A 22624-nucleotide genomic window follows, 5' to 3' on the forward strand; every position below is an offset into this window, starting at 1 on the left:
GAAGAAATATTTTTTTCACAGGTCACGAGCCTTTGGAATTCTCTTCCCAGAGAGTGGTGGAGGGAAGATTTTTAAATGCAGAAGCAGATAGATCCCTGACTAAGAAGGGAGTCAGATGTTATTGAGGATAGGCAGAATGTGGAGTTGAGGCCACAATCTTACTGAATGGCAGAGCAGGCTTGAGGGCTGCATGCCCCTTGTATGTCTGCACATGTGTTCTTATGTAAACTTAGCAAGGAATCCACAAGCTGTACCAAATGCATTACAGGTAACTAGATCAAAGAAGCTGTCTATCTATTGTAGGGCACTTAAAATGTGTGTTACATAAAAGTATTAGACTCAGCAGATATAACTTGATGTCATCATCAAAATGCCTGGCATCCATTTCATACTCATTTGCACTGCAGTTAAAAATTAATTAACAATATGGCTGATCCAGGATATCGAGTAACAACAGGCATATCCTATTAAATTAATTATTTTGATGATGCCGAACAACTGCTTAAAGACTGAGCCATCAGCTCAGACATGCCACTAGTTTGTACTGTCAATTCTTTCCCACACTAATGCAGCTACTCAATTGTATTGAGCATCTTCAAAAGACATGAAGGGCAATAATGTTTTCGGTGCAGTTAGTCAGTTGAGAAGGGCCCCCGGATTCCTAACATAACCTCTCGAAGCTCTTGTAAAACAACAGGATTTGATGATTCAAAAAGGCAGACTGCGAGAAAGGTCCGAGATCAAAACAATGGTGCAGTAAGCCTCAAGACTGTACAGCCTCGTTAGCTAATCTCCAGCCTAACAAGTACATTTAGGACACTGAACATTCTCGTTTTGTCGGTGGCTCACTGGGTGTATCCACTGTGAGGAAACTGCATGGAAACAGCTGATCTCAGCTAGGATAACACAGTCGCAATTATATTGAATTACAGATTACAACAGGGAAACAAGCCATTCGTACTGAACCAGCCGGTTTGCTGTTTATCCTCAGCGTGAGCTCCACTCTCATGGAGAAGGAAATGGAGGATTATGTGGATGGCGTTAAATTATCAGGGGGAAATGGGAGTGTTTCAGATGCAGCACAAACACCAGCATGGACTGAAAGGTCCACTCAGGTTAGAATCCTACAGTGCAAAAGGAGGCCATCGGGCCCATCAAGTCTGCACCAAATCTCTGTCAGAGGATCTTAACCAGGCCCTCTCCCCTGCTTTATCCCCCTGCACATTTACCATAGCTAATCCATTTTTAGACACTGATGGGCAATTTAGCATGGCCAATCCACTAACCTGCACATCTTTGGAGTGTGGGAGGAAACCGGAGCACCCAGGAAGAAACCCACACAGACACGGGGAGAATGTGCAAACTCCGCACACTCACCCAAGGCTGGAATTGAACTTGGGTCCCTGGTGTTGTGAGGCAGCAATGGGCCACCGTATCACCGTGCTGTTAAGTCTATATCAAGCCATGTCATTCTATATAAAACTCTCAGAAGACCACAGCTGGAACACTGTACATGGCTTATAACTCCCCACAACGGAAAGGATATTGGGAGGGTACAGGGCAGATTCATCAGGATGCTGCCTGGTGTGAGGAAACATAAATGCAAACATCCGAGGAGATTAAGGGGTGCTTTAATAGAGATGGCTAAAATTATGACAGGATGGAGCCAGGTTCAAACCAAAAGAAAGATTGTATTTATAAAGCATCTTTCATAACCTCTGGCCATTTCAAAATGCTTCTCAGTGGAAGTACATGTCACTGTTCCAATGTGAACCCAATATTTCAAAATAGACTGTTCCCAGTAATGGGGAGGGGTGGTGGTTTAGAAGATGGGAACATTGATACAAGTTTAAGTGAAAGAGATTTAGGTCAGAGAGCAGGAGAAAGTTTCCTTATACAGAGGATGTAGAATAGATTCATGGAGTAAGCGACCGAAATGGAGGTCAAGTCAACGTTTAAAAATAGATTGAAGGAAAATAAATAAATGAAGGAATATGACAACAAGATAGGCACAGGAAAAAAAGAACTTGCATTTATATAACACCTTCTGTGATTTTGGAGCATCCCCAATCGCTTTACAGCCAGCGAAGTACTTCTGAAGTGTAGTCAATGAGGTAATGTAGGAAACATGAAAACCAATTTATGCACAACAAGCTCCCACAAATATCAGCATGATAACGATAGAATGATCTGTTTTGATGATGCTGGCTAAGGGATAAACATTGGCCAGGACACTAGGAAGAACTCAGCTGCTCTTATTCAAAATAGTGCCTGGGGTCTTTCATGCCCACACAAGATGGAAGACGGGAGCTCAGTTGTTCATAGCACCTGTAAAATGGCACCTCTGACAGTGGAGCATTCCTCAGTACTGCACCCAAGTGTAAGTCTTGATTATGTGACTCAGTATCCGCAGCTAGGCTGGAAACCCACAACCTTCTGACTCAGAGCTGAGGGTGCTACCTAGTGAGGCACTTAGAATGGCAATGCCAGATCATCCTTCATGATCTCTGCCATGTGAACCTGGACAGTGAGTGCCAGCCAGTAGCACTTCACCACATCCAACCCTGACCACAGCCCTGCACATAACAGTGTGGTCACTAAAAGTCAAATTGGAACAAAATGCTGCCCCATTTCTCTCCTCTTTCACCCAATCCTATCGTGGCTGGATTAAAATCTGCCCCAGCTCAGCTTAAATACATTCATTACAAATGATGTCGAATGTACTGCACAGAAACAGGACATTCAGCTCAACTGGTCAGTGCTGGCTTTTATCTTCACTTGGTGGGACACCTATCCCTCACCATTTCACCCCATGCTTTATCCTGTTACTCTTTTCTTGTGCAAGTTGTGCAGAGCCAATGGAAGTCTACTTGTGACACTAGTAAATAAAATGCAAACGTTAGCAAATCAAATGATTCTTCTCCCCTGACCTGTTCTGATAAAAGATCACAGAGCAAAAACATTAACTCTATTCCTCTCTCCACAGGTGCTGGCAGACCAACTGAGCATTTCCAGCATTTTCTGCTTTCATTCCCACCCCCGCCCTTCATTTGCTACTCTTAGTTGCAATACTGTCAACATTTCTCAATATTAAACCCTACCCCACCCCCATTCATTGCCCCATAATTACACATTTTCTGCAGATTTTGTGAATGACATCCCTTTTTGTGAGGAGCTGTCTAGTTCCCCATTGGTGCTCTCTGCTTTACTACCAGAGTCTGTTTATACTCACGCGGATAATCTCTTGTTTGTATTGAACTGTTCACAGATATCTGAAGCTAAGAGCGTGAGCTGAGGTCCTACAAGGTTGTCCAACCTCTGGCAAAATTCTCGAGTCAATTCCACTGAGGCTGAGGGAAAGGATAAACCATTAATATTAGCATCACCATCACAATAGCCAAAGAGGTGGAGGGAAACTTTATTTTAAATTTGTTCACGCAATGTGAGCATTGCTGGTGGGCCAGCATGTATTGCCCAGCCCTACTGCCTTTCAATTGAGTAGCTTGTTAGGCCATTTCAGAGGGCAGCTGAGAGTCAACCACATTGCTGTGGCTCTGGAGTCACATGTAGGTCAGACCAGGTAAGGACGGCAGATTTCCTTCCCTGGAGGACATTAGTGAACCAGATGGGTTTTTCCGACAATTGACGGTCGTTGGTAGATTCCTAATTCCAGACTTTTTTTTATTGAATTCAAATGCCACCATCTGCCATGACGGGATTTGAACCAAGATCCCTAGAACAATAGCTGAGTTTCTGGGTTAATAGTAAAGGTTATAAATATTAGAAATTAAAACAAGTTTCAAACAATTAAATATAACAACTCACCGTTGATCAGAAAACAAACCACTGCACTCATAGCCTAGAAACACAAACAAAGCATGTAAGCATGCTAAAAACTGAAACGCCAAATCTTTTATATATTACATGGGTGTGATAACAATGTATATATAGGGGATGGTGCAGAACTTGAGTATTGTTGAAAAAAGACATTTTGACATTTTGTCAAAGAAAGCGGAATCAGAATATTGAATTTCATGACCAGCCATGATCAAAATGAATAGCGGAGCAGGCTTGAAGGACTGAATGGCCTACTCCTGCTTCTATTTTCTACATTTTCTTTTGTTTTTAGTCATCAGGACAAATGCAAGAATACCAATGTCAGGAGCAATAACTTTATATTGTGTGAGAAGAGGGTGCTAACTGGTTAGCAAGTGGATTCTGATTGGTAGAGGCATTGCCATGGAGAATGCACCAGTTGATAGCAACTGATAGTTACCTGGCAAGCATTGTTTAATTGCCAAGCACTTGTTTAAGTTTCACCTCTACCAATTAGACTCCACTTGTCAACTAATCAATGTAATATATTGCAATATAATATAAAGTTGCTGTTTTCCCTAATATTGGCATTCTTATGATTGTCCTGATGAGTGCAAGATGAAAAACTTTGACAAAATGTCTTTTTTCAATAATATACAAACAAAATAAGAGATCCTCAAATAAATGGTATTTTTGACCTAAAACAAAGCCACATGAACTACATACAATATGTGTTTTGATATCTAAATGCAACAAAATCTTATTATCATACCCAAGTCAGGATAAATCGTTCTATTCTTTAAGGAATAAACATCTATTTGTGATAAGCTTTGCAATGCACAAGTTAATTGATGCACAGATATAGGAAAACATAATATATACACTGTAGGATTACAGAGAAAAATCTGATAGAAACACAGTGGGAGATGGTGTGAAGACACAAGCGGATACACTGTGGGATATGGAGTGAGGAGTCTGATAGATACACTGGGATATAAAATGAAGAATCTGATAGATAAATTGAGTTATAGGCTGGAACTCTACCACCTCACCCGCCACGGGGAGAATGTGCAGACTCCGCTTGGGTTATTGTCTGTGCGGAGTCTGCACATTCTCCCTGTGTCTGCGTGGGTTTCCCTGGTGTGCTCTGGTTTCTTCCCACAGACGTGCTGATTAGGAGCATTGGCCATGCTAAATTCTCCCTCAGTGTACCCAAACAGGCGCTGAGTGTGGTGACTATGGTATTTTCACAGTAACTTCATTGCAGTGTTAATGTAAGCCTACTTGTGACACAAATAAAATAAAATCAAACGTGGGCATTGTTTTGAAGCGAGCCAACCTCTGAACCAGTGTTTAAATGATCAACATTCTTTACAGATTTAACATGTTATAAAACAATGGCAAGAGAAAAAGAATCAAACACAAGACCACAGCCTATTAAATATGAAAGATTTGATTTCATTGAAGTACAAAGTCTTGCATCTCTATAGCACCTTTCACAACCTCATCCCAAAACGTTTTACAGCCAATGGAGTACTTTTTGAAATATAGTCACTGTTGTAACGTAGGAAACACTGCAGCCAATTTGTGCACAGCAGGTTACCACAAGCAGCATGGAGATAATGAGGAAATGATATGTATGTATTCAGTGATTTACACAGTTATTTTGGAGATCAGGTGAATGTTCAATGACGCTGCCCCAGTAAAATCAATGATGGTGAGACTGTGGCGCATCCGAAACCCAATCCCAGCACTTATATTGCTTCATCCTGGAAGGGAGCAAAAGAATCCTGGGGTTGGGGGAAGGGGGTGGCTACAATGATAGTAAATCCATTGATGGTGATAGCCTACCAGCAACAATGGTCTCCTATAAGGAAGATCTTCAATGTAGATCATAACCCCCATTCAACTGTCCTATTTCCTTGCTATTGGCCAGGTTAAGCTATCTGGGGCCACAAATCTCCGAGCACCACAGCTTCATTTGTACAGATAAGAGATTTTTTGGCCTTTTTATCCAGAGGAATTGAATGCGATAGATCAGCTGACAGGAAGATCAGTTACCATTGTGCTCAAACAACTGCATCACCAAATCTCTGAACAATATGGCTATCAATCAGCCTAATCAGACAGTGACAGCGGCACCCACACAGGTTGGCATCAGGTTATTATTGCTTTTCTATTTTGGCCATGTCACAAACTAATGAGGGTAGGGCTCGTTTACACAATTTTATATTTACCTGCGACTCAGGGTTGTTTTAAGTCCTTTGTTAATTATTTAAAATTTTCTACATTACACAAGAACAAAACAAATGTGACTGCAGGTACTAGAATCTAATAGCTGCCAAAGCCCAATGCGGTGCATGCTGTCCTCTTGAGTTAGAAGGTTGTGGGTTGAAGCCCAATTCCAGGGGCTTGAGCACAAAAGCCCAGGCTGACATGCGACATCAGGACTGAGAGAGTGCTGCACCGTTACAGATGCAGTCTTCCATCTGCGATGCTAGACTCAGATTCTGCCTGGAGAGGATGTGAAAGATCCTATGCGGCTATGTAAGGAAGAGCTTGATGGTGTTCTGGCCAAACTATAATCTGATGTGTTGCTTGCTGTGTTCATTTACTGTGGGCAGCACTGTGGCACAGTGGTTAGCATTGCTTTCTCACAGTGCCAGGGACCCGGGTTTGATTCCAGCCTTGGGTCACTGTCTGTGTGGAGTTTGCACATTCTCCCTGTGTCTGTGTGGGTTTCCTCCGGATACTCCGGTTTCCTCCCACAGTCCAAAAGATGTGCTGGTTAGGTTGAATGGCCATGCTAAATTGCCCCCAAATGTTAGAGGGACTAGGAGGGTAAATATGTGGGGTTCTGGGGATAGAACCTGGGTAGGATTATTGTTGGTGCAGATTCGATGGGCCAAAAGGCTTCCTTCTGCACTGTAGATTCTATGATCCTATATTGCTGCCACATTTCACACATTATAAGAGTGACTTCACTTCAAAAAGTGCTTCATTGGCTGGATGACATTTTGGGATGATCTGTTTGTAGTGATGCTTTTAAAAAGGGAGAGGTTTCCTGCTTTATACTCATTTTCTAATCATTTATTCAACTATTGTCTGTAGCATGAGTCTGTCTCCTATCTATCTGCAAGTGATTTTCTGCACATAAGCTGAAGACAGATTTCACCTTGTAGACAATTAGGTGCAATTCTTCATAGGCACTGTCAGTATTCACAAAGATCCTGGGAAACCGAAGCACAAGTTCAGGATTGTTGATATCGTATGGGCCAGTGAGAAATCTGAGGAAAAAACAAACATCTTCAGGATTAGAATCCTTCCACGAGGATTACGACTGTGACAGAGTAATGCAGAAGCCTAGCCTGCTGCCTCAACCCTTCTGCTAAAAGAGTGTGGCAAGTGAGCATTTCCAATAGTGGAGATTTCCTGACCATTTGGGAATATCGGCTCTCAGGCCAGCTTAATGCCAAAACAAATTCAGTGGCCGGCACGGATAGACCCAACACTGCATTCTCTCCGGAGCATATGTTGAAAACAAAAATCCGCTGATGCTGAAAATCAGAAATAAAAACAGAAAATGCTGGAAAACATGCAGAAGGTGTAAAGAAAGGTCATTAATCCAAAATGTTAACTCTGCAGATACTGTCTTATTTTTGTTTTTTTTGTAATTAAAAGGATTGTGCTGAGTATGGAGTGCTGAACCCAGAACTGGTACAAGTAAAGTGTTCAATGTTGAAAGACATCCTGGCTCAACTTCCCAGGGTTTTACAAACAGATGACCTCTCAAAGTAATAGAACATAAGACATTAACGTACCATGCCCAGAGAATCCTTAAAGAGGATCAGTGCTGGGCAGGAAATGAAGCACTTTTAATTGTGTTGGATATCAGCTACCAAAGCGCTTGCTTACTTACCGCATCTTGTTTCCATAGTTAGATTGAGTTAACCATTGGAATCTCTTGTTCTTCCTTCCTCAGATTAATTGCTCTCGGTCTTACTTATCACGGGTTCATGCAGAGTACAAAATACCTGCGCCCAAACTAAACGTACTGACCTCCCCATCCCACCTCAGGTACAGAGTTCCAAGGGAAACTTCCCTTTGTGAATGATGGCCTGAGTTCTTAGAAGTGTGTCTTTTTCAAAGATCAGATCTCCATTCTAAATGGAATAGGTGACTAAGTTTCAAGATTGACTCTCTATAGCCAATCATGCAGCACAGTCCAGTTGCTTTTTGTGAGACAATTCGAATTGTGACTTTAGAGTCTTTATTAGAGTTTGATCTCTATATTGGAGTTTGATCACGCTGTTGTAGTTAGATCACTATATTAGGTGGATTAGCCATGCTAAATTGCCTCTTAGAGTCAGGGGGACTAGCTAAGGTAAATGCATGAGGTTATGGTGATAGGGCATGAGTGGGATTGTGGTCTATGCAGATTTGATGGACCAAATGGCTTCCTTCTACACTGTAGGATTCTATGATTTGAGCCACAGTAATATACTTACTAAAACTGGTAAGTGATCACATTTGCATTCTCAGGGGTGGGCAGCACTGGTTTGGCCAATTTTTATTGCCCATCCCTAACTTCTCTGGAGCTGGTGAAGAGCTGCCTTCTTGAACTGCTGGCTACGTGGTGTGGGTACACCCACAATGCTTAATTTGCTGTTTCTGGGGAGCAGGCCTGTGAAAACCTGTCCTATCCAGCCCTCCACTCTCATTCCCTGCCCCACACAAAATACGGAGTAAGTCATCTCACAACACCAGGTTAAAGTCCAACAGATTTATTTGGTGTCATGAGCTTTCGGAGGGAGTACTGCTCCTTCATCAAATAAGTCACCTTCTTGGAGATCCTCTCCACTTCGAGTCGGCGGTTTGCAGGTGACTCATCTGATGAAGGAGCAGTGCTCCGAAAGCTTGTGATATCAAATAAACCTGCTGGACTTTAACCTGGTGTTGTGAGACTTTTTACTGTGCCCACCCCAATCCAAACACTGGCATCGTCACATCATGACAACATACAGAGATCAACATGCCGTGGTTAATACTTGAACCTGGAAAAGTGACACCTCATACTGCTCTAATGCACTATACTGGTTCACACCTCCTATACAAGATTAGCTTGGGCTTGTGATGCATTTCTGAATTACTGACAGAGAGTGCAGTTCACTCCTGGAGCCAAGCAATGAGGTTTTAGAAGGAACAATAAGCTAAGTGCATTTACTCAGAAATCATGCCAATGTTTAATTCGAGCACTCAGAAGCTCTGCCACTGAGACCATTCTATCATCACGGGAACATGAATGTGCTGCAAAACCTCCAGTTCACAGACACACCAGCTCATACTGGGAAGAAACCTTCTGCCCTCCCACCACCACCACCCCAGCTCAAGTACTGAGATTCAAAATTGAAGAATGAGGGATTCTTCTATACCCAGCACAGTTCGCAGGCAACTTTTTAAAATTTTATTTATTTGTTGATGGGGCGTGAGTGTCGCTGGCTTGGACCAGTATTTTATTGCCCATCCTGAACTGCCCTCGAGATGTGGTGCTGGGATGCCCTCTTGAACAACTGCAGTTTGTGTTTTGACCCAGCGATAGTGAAGGAACAGCGATATATTTCCAAGACAGGATTTCGAGTGACTTGGAGGAGACCTGCAGATGGTGGTGTTCCCAGGTACCTGCTGCCCTTGTCCTTCTAGATTGTAGCGGTCATGGGTTTGGAAGGTGCTGTCGAAGCAGGCTTGGAGAATTGCAGCAGCGCATCTTGCTGTCACTGTGCCAATGGGGGAGGGAATGAATATTTAAGGTAGTGGATGGGGTGTCAATCAAGCGGTCTGTTTTGTCCTGCATGGGATTGAGTTTCTTGAGTGTTGTTGGAGCTACACTAATTCAAGCAAGCTGACAGTATTCCATCACACTCCTGACTTGTACCTGGTTGACGATGGAAAGGCTTTGGGGCGTCAAACGTGAGTTACTCACCACAGAATTCCCACCTTCTGACCTGCTCTTATAGCCACTGTATTTATATGGCTGGTCCCATTTCGTTCCAATCAATGGTGATTGGGGATTTGAATGTCAAGAGCACGTAGCTAGATACTCTTTTGTTGACATTTGGGTGAAAAGAAAGACGCCTATTTATATGGTGCCTTTCACAACCACCAGAGCTGCCAAAGAACTTTAAATCCAATTTGCGCACAGCAAGCTCCCACAAACAATAATGGGACAATGAGCAGATAGATAATCTATTTTTGTGATGCTGAGTGAAGGACACTGAGGAGACCTTCTTTGCTGTTTCTTTCAAATAGCACAGGTGGGAGTCTTTAGCACAAAGATATAAAGGCCCCCCGTGAGGCCTCAGATTAACATCTCATTTAAATGAGGTCACACCTGACAGTGTAGCACTCCCGTGATACTGTACTGTGGCGTCAGCCCTGAATTTTGTGCTCAAGTCCTGGGGTTGGGCTTAACCACGAGTTGCTGGTTCAGAGGCGAGTGTGTAACCACCACAGCCATAGCTGACATACAGAGGTGGACCTCAATCCAATGGGTGGCATGGTGGTACAGTGGTTAGCATTACTGCCTCACAGCACCAAGGACCCAGGTTCAATATCCAGCTCGGGTTACTGTCTGTGTGGGGTTTGCACATTCTCCCAGCATCTGCATGGGTTTCCTTCAAGTGGTCTGGTTTTCTTGCAGTCCAAAGATGTGCAGGTTAGGTGGATTGGTCATGCTAAATTGCCCCCTTTAGTGTAGGGGGAACTAGCTAGGATAAATGCATGGGGATAGAGCCTGGGTGGGATTGTGGTTGGTGCAGACTCAATAGGCTGAATGGCCTCCTTCTACACTACAGGATTCTCGGATTTGGTGGGGGGCAATGTGGAGGGGAGTGCTGATAGGCAGGCAGACTGAGAGGTTAAATGCATTGTGCAGTCAGCCTCCTGTCACCATTGGGGAACACGGAGGAGTTCGGTTCCAAGTTGGAGTTTAAAATGGCATAGAATTTTCTTTCTCCGCAACCTCTGCTCCAGCTCTCCCACCGCAGTCCCAGACACTGGCGCTGCTGTTCACAAATCTGCTGCAGCCCTCGAGTGGGCTGATCAGTAAATCCTCCGGCTTTCGCTGTCAGGATGCAGCACCACTCTCTGGCAAACCCGGCTACTCACTACAGCACCTCCAGAGAAGTTCCAAACATGAAACCACAGCAGAGGCTTCCACCAATATTATTTAACAAGGAAAACTGTCACAGGATGAAACCCAGCCGAGGTTGACTAGGCACAAACCCTTTCGCTTGAAGCACTTCCCCAGTGGGTTCTAACGCCCCCTTGGGAGCACAATCCCTTTAGATTGGATCTGCATTGATGGAAAGAGAGGAAAGTCGAGGCTGGTGATGCACAACTTATCAGTGGGGAGATTCCAGCCCCTCCGGCAGTCAGCGTAGCAATGCCTGGGTCCTGTGTCACTCATAGAACATAGAACATTACAGTGCAGTACAGGCCCTTCAGCCCTCGATGTTGCGCTGACCAGTGGAACCAATCTAATGACCCTCTAACCTACACTATTCCAATGTTATCCATATGCCTATCCACTGACCATTTGAACGCCCTCAGAGGAAGCCAGCTTTTGAGGTTGGCCTCCCATGGGTGGATGTCAATGGTGAAGGAGCAGAACTCTGGCAGCTTACCAAAGCACACATCACTGGGACCAGCGAGTGTCTCAATCTTAAACCCCAAACATAAAACCCCAGCTGTCTCCAGACCTTATGCTCGGTCAAAAGTGGTAGATTTTAAAGAGCATCTTAAAGGGAGTAAGTGAGGTAGAGAGACAGGAGAGGTATAGGGTGGGAATTCTAGAGCTTTGGGGGTTGAGTCTTCCGAAGGTATGGCTCACCAATGGAAGCATGATAAAACCTGGGGATGTGCAAGTTGGCACAGCTGAAGATCTATGAAGGTTGTGGGGCTGGGTGAGAGGCAAGGCAAGACCATGAGGGATTCAAAAATGAAGTGAGTGCTGTTGATAAGCAAGGAAAGTTGAAATGGGGGGATCTGCAGATACCTGTTAAAGTGCTGTTTGACTGGGGATGGTTCAAGTACAAGATTCCAGGGGAAAGTAACATACTCTTACATCAGAGTCCTAATGCAATAAATAAATCACCAATGGTTGTCATGGGAGACTTTACCTGCCATAATGGTTGAGGCTCACAGGTATTCCACCTCGTCCTGGGGAATCACGACCAATTAGCTAACAGCAAAGGAAGAAACGCCAGCGTTATTAATGCAAAACATTATCATTAACATAATTTATTCACAAATTACTGTACCCTGTAGAGGTTCAGATTAATAAATTTCACCCAGGGTTCAGATATCAATCTCAGCCTGAATGGTACATCATGGAGGGAGACCATTTGGCCCATTGTGTCTGAGCTGGCTCTTTACTGCAAATTTCTTCCCTTCCAAATATTTATCCGATTCCCTTTTGTAAGTCACCACTGAATCTGCTTCCACCAATCTTTTGGGCAGCGCATTCCAGATCACAACAACTTGCTGGATAAAAATCAATTCTCATCACGTCTCTGATTCTTTTGCTAATTACCTTCAATCTGTGATATCTGATTACCAGCCTTCCTGCCGGCAGACACAGTTTCTCAGTTAGGCTCTCAGGGCCCCGACGGAATCAATGTCACTTTCACAGCTAAAGTTGCTGCACGATAGAAATCTGAGCTAGCTTAGTCCCGCTCCCTGGGGCTGGGCTGAGGAGGATGGCACGTGATAAGGCATCGCAGCACCAGACTGCTCTACTGGAGCAGATTCCTCCCCCCAGCACCACCATGTCCCCAGAAAGGAATCAGGACAACTGGGATCTAAAGTTGTGGGTGAGGCACCTCAATGAGGCAGAGAAGAGGTGGTAACAGTGTCTAACTGAGGTGTTCTGGGCCCTCAATGAGTTCCTAAAAGAGGACACAGCAATCCACTCCCTGGTACCTGACCTCTCTCAGTGCAGTAGTGACAAAGGTTCACTGGTTTTAAAAAAACTTAAAAGCCCCTTGTTAATAAAAGGTCTGACAGAATGCCGAGACTTCAACTCCTCGTATATGCTCTGCCACAGAATCCCTACAGTGCAGAAGGAGGACCATTCGGCCCATCGAGCCTGCACTAACTCTCTGACAGAGCATCCCATCCAGGCCCTATGTATTTACCTCGCTAATCCCCCCCAATCCCTACATATCTTGGGACATTAAGGGGCAATTTAGCATGGCCAATCCACTTAACCCACACATCTTTGCACCGTGGGTGGAAACCAGAGCACCCGGACGAAACCCACACAGACACAGGAAGAATGTGCAAACTCCAAACAGACAGTGACCCAAGGCCAGAACTGAACCCGGGTCCCTGGCACCGTGAGGCAGCAGTGCTAACCACTGTGCTGTGGTACTATGAGATCTCATAGATTAACTCCATTTACCCACCCCAATTCCAAAACCCTCACCCCCCCAAAAAAATCTAATTTTCTTGTGAAATTCTAACTGACCCCCCCCTCAGCATCAGAGAGACAGAGTTCCCAATTCCCACCACTCTTTATGTGAAGAAGTGCTTCCTGAGGTCACCCCTGAACAGCCCAGCTCTAATTTTAACCTTATGCCTTAATGTTGTACTTCTTGAGCGTAGATATTAAACTTTGAGAATACCTCAGGCTCCAATTGCCTTGGGAAGAGCGATGTTGTGAGATACTTATACAGGATTCGCATATCGTCCTGTTCCAACCCACTCCTGAAAGAAAGAAGAATGGAGAAATAGTTTTGGGGAAATTGATGGGATTGAAGGTGGATAAATCTCCAGGTTCTGATAATGCTCACCCCCAGAGTACTTAAGGAAGTGGCCCTGGAAATAGTAGATCCATTGGTAATTATTTTCCAAAATTCTGTGGACTCTCGAACAGTCCCTACAGAGTGGAAGGTAGCTAATGTAAGACTGCTATTCAAAAAGGGAATAGAGAGATAATAGGGAACTCTGGACCAGTGAGCCTAACATTGGTACTGTGAGGCAGCAGAGCAAACCACTGTGCCACTGGTGTGGATTAAAGAATCAATACTGGCCAGGACACCGAGGGTTATTCCCCTGATCTTCATCGGAAGTATCTTGGGGTCTTTTATGTCCACCTGAGAGGGCAGACATAGCCTCAGTTAAAGGCTCATTCAAAAGGTGACACATCCGATAGTGCAGCACTTTCTCAATCTTGCTCCTGGCATGTCAGTTAGAGGGGGGTGCACCATAAGCTTTTCACAACACAGAAGCAATCAACCCTGCTGCCTTTCATGCCTGTTCTTCAACTTCCCAGTTCCCCTAAACTAGGTTTCTTGAATGGATAATTAAGATGGAGAAAGTGACACATCCCTTTCAACCAATAACCCAGTTCCCCCTGGGTCTTAGTGTTCATCTCTAACCTGTGCCTCGACTCTGTGAATCCAGGGACAGACCCAGCAGGATTTTGAACCACAATTTATAATTTAACATGTATAATTTCAACAAAGCCTGGCAATTATCAGTCAACTGGTGGATTCTCCATGGCAATAAGAACATAAGAACATAAGAAATAGGAGCAGGAGTAGGCCATCTAGCCCTTCGAGCCTGCCCCGCCATTCAATAAGATCATGGCTGATCTGTTGTGGCTCAGTTCCACTTTCCCGCCCTCTCCCCATAACCCTTAATCCCCTCTCTTATCAAGAACCCATCAACCCGCTTCTTAAAAATATTTAGCGAGGCAGCTTCTACCACTTCAACAGGCAGAGAATTCCAGAGATTCACCACCCTTTGAGTGAAGAAGTTCCTCCTCAACTCCGTTCTAAACCGCCTCCCCTTTATCTTGAGGCTGTGCCCCCTAGTCCTACTGTCTTTTTTGAGCGGGAAGAGTCTCTCCACCTCTATCCTATCCATCCCATTCATCATCTTATACGTCTCAATGAGATCTCCCCTCATTCTTCTAAACTCTAACGAGTACAAGCCTAGTTTATTCAGTCTACTTCTCAACCAATCAGCACTCTCTTCTCATGCAGTATAAATTGTTGTTCCCTTTACAATTTGGTTTTCTTGCTGATTGTCCTGCTGAGTGCACATCGGAAAGCTTCAACAGCATGTGCCTTTTTCAGCAATATTCAGGCTCTATACAATCAAACGACTATTGATATCAGTTATGTTGCACAGGCACTGGGCAGTGTGTCATGGACATCCCGCACATGTTCTGTCACAATTTAAAAGCAACTTCCCCAGAAAGGCATAAAATCCTTATTGAAGCACAGACAATTCTCAGGGGATTGAGGGGGTACATGTTGAGCAGATATTTCCCTGGCTGGTCAACTTGAAACTCAGACTTTCAGTATCAGAATAAGGGGTTGATGGTAAAGAGAAGGAATTTCTTCACTCAGAGGGTTGTGAATCTTTCAAATTCTCTGTGCTAAGGTGTTGTGGAAGCTCAGTACAGCTAGTGATAGATTATTTTTGAGTAGTGCAGGGATTAAGGGATATGGGGACAGTGAGGGAAGAAGAGGTCAAGATAGAAGTTCAGCCATAGTCTTACTGAATAGTGGAACAGAATGAAGAGGTTGTGGCCTCATGCGGCTTCTTTTTTTATTCATTTCTTTTATTCATTTGTGGGACATGGGCGTCACTGGCTGGCTAGCATTTATTGCCCATCCCTAGTTGCCCTTGTTCAGAGGGCATTTGAGAGTCAGCCTCATTGTTATGGCTCTGGAGTTACACGTAGGCCTACCCAGGTAGAGACAGCAGATTTCCTTCCCTAAAGAACAATTAGTGAACCAGATGGGTTTTTCCGACAATGGTTTCATGGTCATCAGTAGATTCTCATTCCAGATATTTTTTCAAAATTATTGAATTCAAATTCACTGTTTGCCCTGGCGGGAATTGAACTCGGGTCCTCAGAATATTAGCTGAGTTTCTGGATTAATAGTCCAGTGATAATACCATGAGGCCATCGCCAACACACCTAGGGTGTATCATCCTTGCCTCTGACTCAAAAGGTTCAAATCCTGCTCCAGAGACTTGAGCACAAAATTTAAACCAAGATTCTCTGTGGAATAATAATTATTGCACTGCTGATGGGGTTTTTTAGATAAGGAGTTAAACCTGCACTGGTCTGGCTTCCCAGTTAGCCTGAGAACTTCTCACTACCCCCAATCAATGCAGACTCTAGCATCAGCTAACAATGGACTTACCAGATGAGTTGATCGTTGTACAGAAACGCTGTGTACTTAACGAGATCGAGACTCTCCTCCATCCTGTTGACAAACGACTGAATCTTCAGGTAGGTCATCTTATCAAGAGGGAAGAAACTGATTCCACCAAACACGTCCAGCAGGTCACACGAATGTAAATGCAACGTTTGCAAATACTGTGGAAAGAGTGACATCAAAAAGATTCTGTATCTCCACTTTTATTTGCCCTCTTGAAAAAAAACCATCACCCTGACTTAAATTGGGGAAGGTCATTCAATCTCTTGAACCTGTTACTTTATTATTGTCACTTGCATTGAGACAGTAAGAAGTCTCACAACATCAGGCTAAAGTCCAACAGATTTATTTGGCAGCATGACCTTTTGGAGCGCTGCTCCTTCATCAGGTGAGTGGAGTATTGCGATACAGTGAAAAGGATTGTTTCTTGTGCGCTATACAGACAAAATATACCTTTCATAGAGTACACAGGGGAGAAGGAAAGGAGAGAGTGCATTATTAATATTAACAGTTATAGGTAAGGTAAAAAGAAAGATAAACTTAATAAAAGGTAGGTCCATTCAAAAGTCTGATGTCAACAAGGAAGAAGTTGTCCTTTAGTCTGTACAAAAGTAGGTTATCCACTGCTTTTGAAGTGTGTTCACTGTTGGGAGTGTAGGAAACGCAGCAGCTAATTTGTGCACAGCAAGCTCCCACGATAATATGATGATGGCCAGATAATCCAGGATTTATTTGAGTAATATCAGTTGCTTTACAAGGTCGAGGGAGTGCAGCAAAGATTTACCAGGCTGATTCTGGGGATGGCGGGACTGATGTACGAGTGATTGAGTGGGTTAGGATTGTTTTCGCTGGAGTTCAGACAAATGTGGGGGGATCTCATAGAGACTTATAAAATTCTAACAGGACTAGACAAGGTAGGTGCAGGAAGGATGTTCCCGATGGTGGGGGAGTCTGGAACCAGGGGTCACAGTCTGAGGATTCAGGATAGACCAGTTAGGACGGAGATGAGGAGATATTTCTTCACCCAAAGAGTGGCGAGCCTGTGGAATTCATTACCACAGGAATGATGCCAAAACATTGAATGTATTCAACAGGGGGCTGGATATAGCACTTGGGGTGAATGGGATCAAAGGTTATGGGGAGAAAGCAGGATTAGGCTATTGAATTGGACAATTATTCATGATTGTGATGAATGGCAGAGCAGGCTCAAAGGGCCAACTGGCCTCCTACTGTTCCTAACTTCTATCTTTCTATGTTACAAACATCAGCCAGGACACTGGGGAGAATTCCACAGCCAATAGCGCTGTGGGATCTAAACATTTCACCCAAAAGGCAGCACCTCTGACAGTGTAGCACTCCCACGGTACCGCATTGGAATATAACCACTTTCACCCAAGAGACATCTTATCCGCCATTTTGATTAATGAAGTCAGTAACTGTTGAGGTTTTACATTGCCAGCGGTCACTGACCTAATTAGCAAAACCTCCGGAGTTCTCAATGAAAAATAAATAGGGATTGTTTCGTACGCAACGGTCCTTGATTTTCTGAATGAGTGAAATTCCGAAACCATTGCTAGAAAGTTTTAAAAAGAGACAAAATAAGCCCACTATTGACAGGATTTATGCTGATATGTACTTGAAATTAAAAAATGTGAAGAAATCACTTCAAATTGTGCTGTCACTTCAGATGAATTATTTAACTGTAACATTATACAGGCTTCATTGCAGAGTTTGGTGTTAAAGGCAGCTTCTCACAAAGCCCATTTCTCCCAACTCATGGCATAAATCAGGCAGCAATGATCAGTTAAAAATGTACAAGAACTAGACAAATAATGCAGCGACAAAATATGTTTGGACAGGTCAGTATAAAGGAGCCTGATGTAATTTAATGCCAAACTGTTGATTAAATTGTTATAGCAATGGGGTTAGATCACAGTGACATTTAGCCAGCAGTGAGCTCAATGTTTAAACTAATCCATTATCTATTATTCAGGCCTTGAGGACTATGAGGCAATAAGGATATCAGAGACCAGGGGGTGGGGGATAAGAGAAAATGCAAGCACAAACACACACACTCAAGTTCAGATCACAAAAAAACCCACATGGAGCTGCTGAAATAAATACGTTTAACAGCTCGAGCAGCTAAAAAGGATTCATAAAGTGATGGAACCAACACTTGGGAGAATGAGAAATTGGGGGGGAGGGGCAATAAATTTGAGAGACCCCGCCTCATTCACAGTTGGTAGAATTTTCCTGCAAGGTCGGCATGTGCCAGGAGCCAGACTGGAGGTGGCCATGGCTGTCTCCACACTGGCACATGACAAGTGAGCCTCAATCTGCTGGCCCACTCAAGGGAGTCTGCAATTCTAGAGTGTCTGCAGCCCCGATGGGAGATGAGGTGGGGCAGTTCTGAGGACCTTAACATGGAGGAACACCCAAGGGTGCAAAACCAGTTCAATATTTCAGAGGACGGAGAAGGCAGCACGTCCCTCAGAACGAACAGGAGACACCTCTGGTTGGATGGCTGGGGATGGCCTGTTCTGCAAATGGTTCCTTCTTTTGGGGATGGAGCTTTCGACTAAGATGCATCCCCACCTGAGGGGATGCTGCTGGGTTACTGACTGCCTCCCTGGAGTAGGAAGCCTCCCCAAACGTCGGGGAGTCGCTGTGGTGGTACAAATGCTGGCAGTGCCACAAAATTGCCTCCAATTGAGGCTTTGGAACGATTAAAATTGCACGAAGGCGGGGCAGGCATTGGTCAATTTACTCCCCAGGCCACCCTCACAGAATCTCCCCAGCGGCAGGAATGCGACAGGGAAATGTCTTGACATTGCTCTATTTTCCTGGCCATCCACATTCCCGGGGCCAGGAAAATCCAGCTCGGATCGTGTGTTTTCCTGGAATGGCTCTGACTGCCTGAGAGGGCCGGAAAGGAATTTCCTCGGAGTATTTCTTCTGGGGAAGAGGGGAACCTGGATTTTTTTTTTCTACAAAGATTACGAGAGGATGAAATGGTTATTGTCCAGTCAAGCAGGAATGCAAGGATTATATTCCCTTCCGCATAGAAGATGTGGGATGACCTAATTAAAGTGTTTGAAATGATTAAAGGGTCTGATAGGATGTATAAAGAGAAATTATTTCCTCTGGCACAAGTAAAAATTTCAAAGCTGAGGCGGATAGATTTTTATTGGGTTAACGGTATTGAGGATTACAGAGCCCAGGCAGGTAAATAGAGTTAAACTATAGATTAACCATGATCTAACTGAATGGCAGACCTAATATCCATAGAATCCCTACAATACAAAAGGAGACCATTCGGCCCATCGAGTCTGCACTGACCACAATCCCACGCCAGGCCCTTTGCCGGTAACCCCGCATATTTACTCTGCTAATCCTCCTGACATTAGGGTTAATTTAGCACAGCCAATCCACCTAACCCACACATCTTTGGACTGTGGGAGGAAACAGGAGCATCCGGAGGAAACCCATGAGAGACAGGGAGAATGTGCAAACTCCACACAGACAGTGACCCGAGGCTGGAATTGAACCGGGACCCTGACGCTGTGAGGTAGCAGCGCTAACCACTGTGCCACCGTTGCCGCCTGGCTCAAGAGACTGAATGGCACCTTCCAGGAAAGGTTGGGTTGGTGGACAGGAGGGGACAGGAGCAGGATCGCTGCAAAGTGATTCAGCAAAGACAGATTCTCACTATTCCCAGCCATGGCATACTGATCTTAATTGTGGTTATCTTAACAACTTCAATTGCATTAAACCGTAACCCTTTTGTACTTGAGGTAACTCAAGCCTAGTCTATGCAACCTGCCCTCACTATTTAACCCTTTTAGCTTCAGATCCATCTTGATGTATTTGCGCTGTATTTTCATTAAGGTTAATACAGCACATCTGGGGGCAATGGTGGAGGTGGTGGTGGTGGCTGGTGCAGTCAAACAGCTCAGTGATCCTGCCCCACCAAAGGGCAAGTTGGCAGGAGATGGCCGATGGAAGTCACTGTGAAAAAGGGTCTGCACCTTCAGGACAGGAGGCAAGGAACAGACAACAAGACTGACAAAACAAATCGTGGGTTCTTACAGCCATTCAGCTGGATGCTCCTGTTTCCTCCCACAGTCCAAAGATGTGTGGGTTAGGTGGATTGGCTGTGCTAAGTTAACCCTAATGTCAAGAGGATTAGCAGGGTAAATATGTGGGGTTACCGGCATAGAGCCAGGCGTGGGATTGTGGTCAGTGCAGGGTCAATGGGTCAAATGGCCTCCTTTTGTATTGTAGGGATTCTATGGATTCTAGATCCACCATTCAGTGAGGTTAATCTATAGTTTAACTCTATTTAATTGCCTGGGTTCTGTAATCCTCAATATCCTTAACCCAATAAAAATCTATCCGTCTCAGCCAGAGGAAATAATTTCTCTTTATATATCCTATCAGATCCTTTAATCATCTCAAACCCTTTAATTAGGTCATCCCGTATCTTCTATGCAGAAGGGAACATAATCCTGGCATTCCTGCTTGACTGGACAATAACCACTTCAGCCTCTCCATAATCCTTGTAGAAAAAAATGCCTGCGCTGGTTCTTTGGAACAGATATCCAGTCAGTCCCACTCCTCTGCTCTTACCCTGCAGTCCTGCAAATTTCTCCTTTTCTCGATTTCCTTTTGCAAGTCACGACTGCAACTGCTTCCACTGCATTTACAGACAGCGCATTGCAGATCAAAACAACGCGCTGTGTGCAAAAAAAATCACCTCATCTCCCCACTTCCCCAAGTATCCCAAATCTGTGACCTTTGGTTACTGGCCTTCCTGTGAGGAGAATTAGATTATCCCTACCTACTTAATAGGGGGCAGTGGTTAGCGCTGCTGCCTCACAGTGCCAGGCACCCGGGTTCCATTCCAACCTCGGGTGACCGTCTGTCTGTGTGGAACTTGTACATTCTCCTTGTGTCTGCGTGTGTTTCTTCCAGGTGCCCTGGTTTCCTCCCATAATGTAGTCCCATAACTTCTCTGATCAGAACCTTCCACACACCGTTTCCGAAAGCTTGTGGGATTACTATCAAATAAACTGGTTGGACTTAGACCTGGTGTTGTAAGACTTCTTACTGTGTTCTTCCCATACTCCAAAGATGTGTGGGTTAGACAAATTGGCTGTGCTCAATTGCTCCTTAGTATCAAGGGAGACTTGCCAGGGTAAATATGTGGGATTACGAGGCTGGGGTGGGGGTGGGATTGTTACGGGTGCAGGCTTGATGGGCCAAATGGCTGTAGGAATTCTATAATCATGTTATGATCAAAACCGCCTCATAATTTAAACACCTCTATTAAATCTCCTTAGTTTACTCTGCACCAAGGAGAACAATCCCAGCTTTCCCAGTCTTTCCACACTGAAATCCCTCATTCCCAGATACCATTTCAGTAAGTCCCTTCTGCGCGCACCCCCCTCCCCCCCCAACCCCCCACAAAGGCCTTGACCTTCTTCCTAAAAAGTTGTGGCAAAAGTTATGGGGAGCTGAACGCAGTGCACTGACTGGAGACTGACCAGCGATGAATAAATTTAAGGGCCCCTACCCTGTAGAAAAACTTCTGGAGTCTCTGCTGCAGATGGTCAATGCCTCCAGCCTCCATTGATTTTGCGAAGGTGCCATTGAAGAGCTGAACATACAGGAAAACCAGAAGCGGGCGTTAAGCTGGGAAAATTGGCTCAGTAAAGAAAACGAGAAAACGCATAGGAAATAGTCGATCCACATCACCTTGTACATACAGTAGCACTGCCGGATCACTGCTCCATACACTGTGTCCTGAAATACAGCAGAAGTAAAGACTTACTTCACAGAGGGCAGTCAAGAAAATTCAATAGAATTTCCAACACCAAAACAAGACAAACTAAAACAGAAAATGCTGGAAAATCTCAGCAGGTCTGACAGCATCAGCAGAGGAGAGACTAGAACCAACATTCTGAGTCAGGATGACCCTTTCAGACACGAAATGTTGGTTCTGTTCTCTCCCCACAGATGCTGCCAGACCTGCTGAGATTTTCCAGCATTTTCTGTTTTTGTTTCAGATTGCAGCATCTGCAGTATTTTGTTTTAATCTTTGTATTGCAGGCCATTCAGCCCAACTAATCTAGCCTCCTCCCATCCCTCTTCATCTCACCCTATCAATACCTCCTACTATCCCTTTCTCCTCATGTGTTTAACCTGCTTCACTTTAGATGTATCTATGCTATTCACCTCAACTAGGGGATTTTTACTGTAACTTCACTGCAGTGTTGATGTAAGCCTACTTGTGACTAATAAATAAACTTCAATTAAAAAACCTTAAAACTGTGCCTTGTGGTAGTCCATTCTGCATTCCCACCACCTGCTGAATGAAGAAATTTCCTCTGAATTTCCTGCTGTATTTATTAACAATTATCTGCTGTTCATGGCTCCTGGTGACAATTTTTCCATTAAAAGAAACATCTTCCTTCCACCCATCCAATCAAATCCTTTCACAATTACAAAGACCTCTATCTTGTTGCCTCTTAACTTTTTTCCCCCAAATAAAACGAAAGCCAATTTTT

General features: G+C 44.3%; 1 protein-coding gene across 2 annotated transcripts in view; it reads right to left on the reverse strand.

Annotated features, from left to right (window-relative positions):
- The window catches only part of ccz1 (CCZ1 vacuolar protein trafficking and biogenesis associated), a 51541-nt gene that overhangs the window by 9775 nt on the left and 19142 nt on the right, over window positions 1-22624 (reverse strand). For both annotated transcript variants that reach the window (XM_080206813.1, XM_080206812.1), the window contains exons 7-14: window positions 21813-21860; window positions 21631-21714; window positions 16041-16216; window positions 13500-13581; window positions 11994-12055; window positions 6992-7103; window positions 3826-3859; window positions 3233-3350 (exon numbers count right to left, since the gene is read on the reverse strand). In XM_080206813.1, coding sequence (XP_080062939.1) covers window positions 3233-3350; window positions 3826-3859; window positions 6992-7103; window positions 11994-12055; window positions 13500-13581; window positions 16041-16216; window positions 21631-21714; window positions 21813-21860 — 716 coding nt within the window. The remainder of the gene's footprint in view (window positions 1-3232; window positions 3351-3825; window positions 3860-6991; window positions 7104-11993; window positions 12056-13499; window positions 13582-16040; window positions 16217-21630; window positions 21715-21812; window positions 21861-22624) is intronic.

Source organism: Carcharhinus amblyrhynchos, chromosome 18 (assembly GCF_965287045.1).
Source record: "Carcharhinus amblyrhynchos chromosome 18, sCarAmb.v2.hapA, whole genome shotgun sequence".
NCBI lineage: Eukaryota > Metazoa > Chordata > Chondrichthyes > Carcharhiniformes > Carcharhinidae > Carcharhinus > Carcharhinus amblyrhynchos.